At 34.4% G+C, this 8,922-nt stretch overlaps 1 protein-coding gene across 1 annotated transcript; it reads right to left on the bottom strand.

The window, feature by feature from the left end:
• Window positions 1–494: 494 nt before the first annotated feature.
• SCAR2 (SCAR homolog 2) lies at window positions 495–5,935 on the bottom strand. The gene is made up of 8 exons (XM_079070750.1): window positions 5,593–5,935; window positions 4,624–4,787; window positions 4,407–4,530; window positions 4,017–4,146; window positions 3,861–3,922; window positions 1,462–3,775; window positions 1,202–1,354; window positions 495–955 (listed from the first exon to the last, which is right to left on the bottom strand). Exons 1-8 carry the CDS (start codon window positions 5,745–5,747, stop codon window positions 797–799), a joined length of 3,261 nt encoding a protein of 1,086 aa, XP_078926876.1. The 5' UTR covers window positions 5,748–5,935; the 3' UTR covers window positions 495–796.
• Between the last annotated feature and the right edge of the window lie 2,987 nt (window positions 5,936–8,922).

The raw sequence follows: 8,922 nt of genomic DNA, 5'->3' as shown, positions 1-8,922 counted from the left end.
TTCATTGCACTTCTAATAAATCAAAGATAAAAACTTGGGGGATTGGAATTCTAGTGGAAGTACTTTTTGTAATAACGGATTAATTCTTGTTTTAATTTAGTTCTTTACTCCATTTATCTATTGCTTTAAAAGCAAGATTAATTTAGTTTAACCCCCCCCCCCCCCCCCCCCCCTTTACTTTTATTAGATAATAACTTAGGTTTGTATATATTCTTGTATTTATCTCTCCATTACTTTTATTATATAATAACTTGGCTTTGTATATATACAGATATATTCTTGTATTTATCTAATTGATCTCTCCATTACTTTTATTGATAGGAATGATAATTGATAAGTTGAGAGATTATCTCTCCATTACTTTTATTGATAGGAATGATAATTGATAAGTTGAGAGATTATCACCAGCTTTAAGAATAACATGATCATCATTTACAGCGTGTGCAGCATCTGGACTAAAAGAACTAAAAAACAAATTACTGCTACCACCAACATAATCGAAAGAACTAGAAGATAAATTACACAATTGCACTTCTCGTATATGGCCAAAGTAACATCCATGAAAAGGACAAACAGGTAAAATCAGAGTCACAAAAAGGAATAAAAAATCTATACACGATATGGTGATACAGCAAGCATATATATTATAATACAGCTTATCATAACTTCCTATAGATAGAATTCAAGACCATCATAACCCAAAAAAAAAAAAGTAAATAACTACAATGGAGGAGTGTGAAGAAGAAATGTAAGGAGAATCTTGGTATTTTGCATCAATTTGATGTTCATGAAATCACTATTCACTCCAACTATCATCTTCATCTTCATCTTCATCACTTCCAGCAAACGCATGGCGAATTGCATTTGCTTTCTCTAAAATGGCAGCCACCCTTAAATTGGTTGAAGGACCTTGAATGATGGGTCTAGTTTGGACAGCTGGCTTCAAGTTGAAAGACTAATATATAACCAAAAAAAAAAATTATTATTTAATGTGAAGTAAAAAGGCCCTCGTCATAAAAGCTGCAATTTTTGTCTGGTCGACATCAGTCTCAGCTGTCTCATTGACATCTGTCCTGTCCAGTCTAGTCTAGTCCTAGTCCCACCTTTTTGGTTGAGAAAAAAGTTACAATTTTTGTCTTATTGATATCAGTCTGAGTCTTAGTCCAATTCATGTCAAACACAGTACAAACTGTTCTGATACCTTAGCGCGTATTTGTTCCAATAAAGTGTCTCTTTCTTCTTCTTTTGGGATTTGAGGCCTTGCTCTTTCTGAAACCTTCCTCAATGGCAACAAAGTGTCTCTTTCCTCTTCTTCTTGGATTTCAGGTCTTGCTCTTTCCGAAACTTTCCTCAACTACAAAAAATACAAAAGCAAACATATTTTACATTTGTGTTTTTTTTTTTTTAAATATCATTTCTGTTATATCATTATTAGCTTCAAATCATATCTCATATTTGTACCTTGCTTTTGTCATGAGCAGCAACTGCATCAATGAGAGGCGTACGAGGTCTCTGAACTTTCATAGGCCGAATTCCAATTCCATTTGGCCTTTCATCATCATCATCACCTTCATGAATTGAAGAAACATTTGATTGCCTAAAAGATTCTTGTCCAGAAGTTGAAACATTTTGAGATTGTTGTTCTTCCACATCAGTTGGTGGTGGTTGTGGGAGTATGATAATCTGTTCTTCTGCAACTTTTGCTGTATTCCCACCTTCATCTGTGTGTGAACTTGACTCAGTTGATAACACTTGATGAGAACTCCCAGTGTCTTGATGATTATTATGGTTTTCTGCATTTTCATTATGATCTAGTAGTGATGGGGGACTCGGAATTTGAGGAAAAGGTGGTGGGAAGTGGTTTTGTTGTTGATCATCATTGTTGGGAAGCTTTCCAATCCGCCATTGCATAGGTGGAAGAGGCGGCAATGGTGGCATCTCCTCCAGGTTGATTGGAGGTGATAATTGTGGAAGCATGTTGAGTTCAGTAAACGCTGGAGCTAATGGATAATTAAAAGATGGTTCTTCATAAACAGGTTCTTGAAACTCTTGTCCATTTTCCAAAAAGGAGCTTTCGTTGTTTGTAGATTTAGATTCTACAACATCTTGATTGGATTCAAAGTCCAGATCTGGTTGAAGTTGAACATCTCCATTTTCAACTGTTTTTTCAAGAACAATTACGTGTTCATTTAAATTTGCAGATGGGTTATCAATATTGGTTTCATTCGTAGGAATTGAATCAAGAGATTGTATGTTGGAATGATCATAAGCTGCAGAAGGAACCAAGTCTAACTCTGTAGAAACATCTGGTTCCTTCTTTTCACCAGATTCAGAAGGAATGGAATCCAACTCCGGAGTAATAACTGATTCCTGCTTTCCAACAGATTCATCGGAATCATCAATGACTGGACCATTCTCACCAGAAACACCATCATCATCAGCATCAGCATCTTCATCCTTCTCATCAACAAAAGTCAAAGCTTCAATTTCAGAGTTGAAAGATTCGACTTTTCTCTCATCTAATTCTGTATCTTCACAAGTAGAAAGACTCTTACTTTCATTATCATCAATGTCATCAGGATTAGTAACTGAATCATTAACTGGTTCTTTTTCATCCTCAAGAATAGGAAGATTATTATTATTACTATTATTATTATTATTGTCACTATTGCTATCATCCTTTGATTCTATTTCATCTGAATCCCTATCAGATTTACTCTCAAGAACATCATCTGTTAACTCTTCTTTAAGTAAAGAACAACTATCAGGAACACATGATATCTCTTCACTAGGTTTCACTTTCACTTCCACATCTGCATCACAATTTTCAACTTCTTCCAAGGAGGGAGTGGGACCAGAAGGCTGCTGTTCTTCCACCTGTGAAATTTCAAGGGTAGAATTGGAATTACCATCCTCACTTTGACGATTAGATGAAGATGGATCATCAATTGTAGAGGCTGCAATGGCTTCTGGATCAATTTGATTGCTTGATGACATTTCATTCAATCCCGATTCTTTGGAACCACTTTCTTCCAAAACTACCCCTTCATCCGAGACTTGGCTAGGCAAAATTCGAGGGCGAAATGGTATTTCAGTAGATGCAAAGGTGACACTACGTGGGGTATTGTCTGTTGAAGTGGTGGAAGTTTCAGAATCTGAAAAAGTTTCCATTTTCTTCCTAATTAAGCCATTCTCAATCTCATCACCTAATTGAGAATCTGAAAATTGTGATTGAATCTGTTCTAAATTCGCATCAGAATTAGTTCTAAGTTCAGTTTCCGTTTCGATTTCTGACTCCATTGTAGCAAGGGCATCCACGTAATTTTCTCCCTCACTTACAACATCATCGGATTGATAACCATCATTGACTTTGTGATTCCCTTCAACAGATATGTGCTTCTCTTCCACCTCCTCCTCCTCAATTCCGGAATTGCCCTCGGTTTCATTTTCCGGAAGCTCCGGAATCATGATTCCGGGCATGTTATTCATGTGCTCCATAGAGACTGATTTATCCACACTTGGAGATTCAAATGGGCTTCCATTTTGACTAGGTGAATTGACCATATTACCCTCGTCATGTGTTTCAAGCACGGGTTGAACAGGTACTTCATGGACAAGTTTATCCTCAGGTGGAGAAGTTAATAAAGTCTCCATGTAGCCTTTTCCAGTTTCAGTATCGAATGGAAATTTAATTTCTCTTTTCTTTAATTTCACATGACATGTGGGCTCACTTGTTACATTTTGCATGCGCTCTTCAAGGAGTAATTGATGAAGTCTACAAGTATTACAAATGAAAATGAAAAATTGGAAATTTAATAAAAATCATTCAGTGTGAAATAGATATCGAATTAGGGGCATACTTGACATGTGATGGCTGAAAAACATCAGGAGTCTCTCCATTTTTCCATTTTGATCCTTTTTTCTGTTAAAAATATGATTAAATTTGTAAGCAAGAATGATGGTCAAATGCTAAATTTCAAAATAGTCAAACAGTTTAAATTAAGTAATTAACTCACCTTTGTTTTACGGACATTTTTGCCCCTTTGAGCTTCTGTGTTCCTCATTTCAAATGAAGATGCCTCCACTTTATAAAATGATGGATCAGTGTAACGTTTTAAGCATGCCCCAGCTCCAGCAATATCAAACCTGTTGAAAAAAATACATAAGTCAGCAATGTTTGACTTTTTAGATGTCAAAGAATTTACCTTCTAACTTCATTAATGGTTTTATACTAGAATAGAGAAAAAAATGGCCCACAATATTGATATAATGCATGTTGAATGAGAACAAAAAAGTGAAGTTGCCAAGTTGGGTTTGTAGTACTTTGAAAGGTACAAACAAGCATGAATTTTGAATTCTAGTTATGAGGTGGGGGAGGGTATTTAAGGGAATATAAAGTTTCTTACTTGTCTAGAAGAAACAACCGAGGGGGCCCACGAGATTCTTCATAAGAATCCATGACAAATCGAGGTAAATCTCCCCTTGTAATAAGATTTTGCTCTGTTTGCAAATTAGGATGCCAACCAATACCTGTTAACATCAAATGCATCATTAGAACTTATAAGCTAAAATAGAAGATAATTGAAAAGGTAAAACCAACAATTGTAGGAGAAGAATTGTAACCTGAACTGGAGAAGAATGCTGAATGGCCTGTTTGTGACAAAAATGCCCTTTCAATTGCAGGGAAATCTGATTCAAGCTGTTGAACACGTACCAGTAATCCATGGCCTCTGGTGGCAGTTACCATTACTTCTTCATGCAAACCATGGAAAATCTCTGCTGCAAACCTTCAGAATTGGATGCAAGACTTTTGTTACAACAATATCATATGCAAGATAGTACATTAGTACTAATGGTGAAAATTATAAAACAGATACAAGATTATAAATGATAAGTATATATTCTCTATCATATCTTTTACAAAATTTCTACTTCTCTTCCTTCATTGTTCCTTCCCAAAAACCCTAATTGAAAGACTAAGATGTGTGTAATAACTATAGAAGACAAAGGTTTGTTCAAACTGATCAAATGTGATGAATTCAGCACATAATGTCGCTTGTGATTTCGAATTTTAGAAATCTTGAACCCTAAAACATTTACACTCTCTTTTTCATTCATCGAACACATTATTATTCCCCAGAACAGATCCTTCATATCATCCATTAGATTATACAAAACAGAAATCGGTAATTTATGGGCCCAAAAAAACAAAGCTGTAAATTACAGTGTGTTAGCATGAAATCCTAGGTTCAGGATTCGAAGTTAACTTAAGACTGCAAATTCCCTAAAACTCGATTGCGGAAGTATGAAGTCAATTATTCTAAAAGTCGAAATCTATCCTGGAGAATGCAATTCGAGATTTAAACTGTTACAGGAGCTGAATCAGTTCAGATACTCATTCGATTCCAAATCCATTTGCACCGATTCAAGCCACAAAATTGGGTAATTTATCAGTCGCTTGAAGCTGGTGGTTCAAATTTAAAACGAAAAAAGCTTCAATTTTGATTGCAGAAATCCAATTTAATTCTCCCAAATAGAAACTAAATGGATTTAACTATGAAATAAATACGAGACAAAACCAGAAGTACTGACTCGGCTAGGTCACCGAGCTGACGGAGAACGCCAACGAGACCGGCCATGGCAACACCTTCAAGTAAAGCCTCAGGGTCATCTTTATCCGCTGCTTTGTACAGCTCTGGATCAGCCAAACTGAACTCATTTCGTATCTGATATCTGCTGAATGGCATTTCTTCTTAATTTCAAAATCAGCTCAACCAAATCTCATCACAATCATAACGAATTTATGTTTGTATATCACACTATCTTGCAACAATTTTCACACAATGCAAAATCTTCGAAAATGTTTGAACCCCAAAAGAGAATTTCTAGAGAGAGAAAGTGGTGAGGGAAATGAGTGGGGGTGTTGAAATGAATGTGAAGGAAAAATACAGAGAGAAATGCAGACGACTCGGTGGTGGGGTGATAGTTTCCCTTAAGCCCTTGTACATTTGATTAGTTACATATAAACCCCTATAAGTTTGGATTTTTATGATTTAGGCCCTTGTGCATTTAGAGTATTTTTGTTCCGAATAAAGTTAGTTTATAAGTCAAACAAATTATTGTGGAACTTTTGCTAGCTTTTTGCAAAATGGCATGTACAGATACAATTCAATATAAGCTTTGTTTTTGAGGTGTTGAGTATTATAAAAATAATAATAATAATAATAATAATAATAATAAAAAATTTAGCAATTGCATATGGCATGATAGAAAAATGTGTAACCGTTCAAGTAAGGGTGTCATTGAAACCGAAATCAAATAAAAGAGTTGTTTGATAGTTATTGATTGAATTGTATATAATTAAGTCAATGTCTAATTGAGTTAGACTCAACCTCTTATTTGACATAGTAAAAGACATATTAGAGGCTATAAGACCAAATCTTAGGTTTTTAATTGTGGTATCAGACAGTTTGAATACGATCAAGTCGGACTCGACCTCTTACCTAACCCAGCAAAAGGGATATCAAATAGCCCCTAAGTCATTTGAGTTGAATAAGGTTTGGGTTATTTGGTTTGATTAACCAAATAATGATAATCTTGTTTCGTTTGGGTTCGGTTAATATTCTTGTTAGTCGGGTCAACCAAATAATCGGAGCATGACATCGTATTAATATTTTTAAATTGAGAAAGAGAAATTAAATATCCTCTCACATTTTCTTCCTACTATCCTTCGATCCATATTAAATGGTGGAAATGGATTAATTATTATTAATTTCATTAAATGTGACACATATCAAGATTGTATATGGTAGGAGAATGAATGAGAATAAAATATAAAAGAATATTTAATTTCTCTTTTAAATTTGATTATTAAAGATTAATAATTTTGAAACCCAAACTTGTGTTTTATTTCAGTAGAATCCCTACTGCTTGTGCTCTCGCTAAGAGAGGTGTTTTTACTCATAGTAGCGAATGCTTATGGTGTGCTTGGGAGGCTGAAGATACGGATCACTTGTTTGTGGGTTGCTCTTGGGCTCGAAATGTTCTACAACAGATTTTGGGTTGGTGCAATATTCCTCAGCGAAATTTCGATTCCATCCGGGAGCTTATCGTTTTTGCTTCCAAATAGGGTAATTGTCCGAAGAAACGTAATGTTCTTTTGGCCATTTTCTATGGATACATGTGGTGTATTTGGAGAGCGTGAAACGATAGACTTTTCAGCAATGTGTGTATCTCTAAGGCGGGTGTGTTTGATAATGTTATTTCTCTTGTCTTTAGTTGGGTTAAGCATAGAGGGCGGTTTGTAAACTGTATTTGGGTGAAGTGGTGTGTCTTTCCGTTTAACATTATGTAGTGTCTGTTTTGTTTGTTTTCTGCCCTGCCTTGTTCTTTTAGGCTGTGGCTTAATAATATCTCGCCGTTTCCAAAAAATTTAATTTTTTTGGTTAAATAACAAACCTGACATTACGTTTACAACTTTATAAACACAAACGATTCCAAAATAAAACTAATAAATAGACAAATTCTATCAAAATATAAATCACTAATACTTAATAAAATATAATTTGATTTAGTGACCAAACGAATGACTTCTATAACATCACAAACCATAACATGAACAAAAAAGATATATTACTTTTTTCGTTTGTAAATGAAAAACACTTCGACTAAAATATATAGAATCTTGTTGCATGTAAATCGAATCGATAACCAAAAACTCAAAACCGATTAAACTGAATCTTATCCGATTTAATCGGTTATGATTAATTTAAAATTAATAAAAACCTGAATAAACAAAAATAAAACTGACACAACCTCAAATTTAGAGTTACAAATAAGTATAAGGATGGAGAGTGGACCACTCCCTCTTCAGTTTTCATATTAGTCTTTTCTCTCTTTTTTTCTAACTTTTCCAACCCACTGATATTTCTTAACCCACTCAATTAAAAACAAACAAAACATCATATGGTACAAGTCCGATGAAGTACAAGAGAAAAGAGAGAGAGCTAGTCTAGAGAGAGAGAGAAGAAGAAGAAGAAGAAGAAGAAGAGGAAGCGGGCTGAAGAACCCGCATGAGACATCTTCTGACGTTACCATCGAGCCGTGCATCCATTACCTTGGCAGTACCGACGATACCACCACTACCCATCGGAGCCCAAGTACGACCCAGTGCACCCTAATATATATATATATATATATATATATATATATATATATATATATATATATATATATACAAAAGCAGGGACCAATGGTAATTAAAAGACAAATTTTCAATATTATTTGATAAACATTTTTTCTCCAAAAGTTATCAAGGAAATGGGTTTATAAAATATTTATGACATAAAATATGCAAGGTTACATCAGTAGCAATTATAATACATTGATCAAACAATATATTATTTGGTTATAAAAGACAAAAAGTGTTTTTTTTAATAACTTTACATATGGAACTCTAAAAGGCACTATTGAAGCACCATTTATTACTTCAAATGTTTCCATCAACAACTTTTTGTGCTGTCTTCCAAATACCATAGAAGTCTTCAACACACAATGTAATTTTATAAAAGAGTAAGGGTAGAATGGATAAATCTTTAAACATATTAGTTAATATAAAAATAGCTCAACAGATTATGGTCCTTAAAATACGCTGGAATAAATTGAGGAAAGGCATTGAGGAGAATAAATTGCTCGGGGTGCGTAGAGAACACATATCGGGACGCTTCCTGTATTTCCGCTTAAAGGAATGTAATAGCAGTTTCTTTTATCATTTTAGATTATTAAAATAGTTAGATACTTAGATGTATATATTTATAGAATTATGCTTTATTTTTTATAGATTTAAGTTGTTGATATAAATACATGAACCATACATCGAACCTCAGACGGCGAACGACAGAGGGCAGAACTAGTAGCCGGGTG

The sequence above is a fragment of the Lactuca virosa genome, chromosome 9 (genome assembly GCF_052849685.1).
Source record: "Lactuca virosa cultivar CGN04683 chromosome 9, Lactuca_virosa_CGN04683_v6, whole genome shotgun sequence".
NCBI classification, from domain to species: Eukaryota; Viridiplantae; Streptophyta; class Magnoliopsida; order Asterales; family Asteraceae; genus Lactuca; species Lactuca virosa.
This window is presented reverse-complemented; position numbering and strand designations above follow the sequence as displayed.

Excerpts from the sequence above, each read along its gene's own strand:
- SCAR2 (XM_079070750.1), bottom strand. The coding sequence starts at position 5,747 with ATGCCATTCAGCAGATATCAGATACGAAATGAGTTCAGTTTGGCTGAT. Across the intron at positions 4,147-4,406 it reads CGGTTGTTTCTTCTAGACAA|GTTTGATATTGCTGGAGCTG; the intron begins GTAAGAAACTTT and ends TTTTTTCAACAG. Across the intron at positions 1,355-1,461 it reads CTGCTCATGACAAAAGCAAG|TTGAGGAAAGTTTCGGAAAG; the intron begins GTACAAATATGA and ends TATTTTTTGTAG.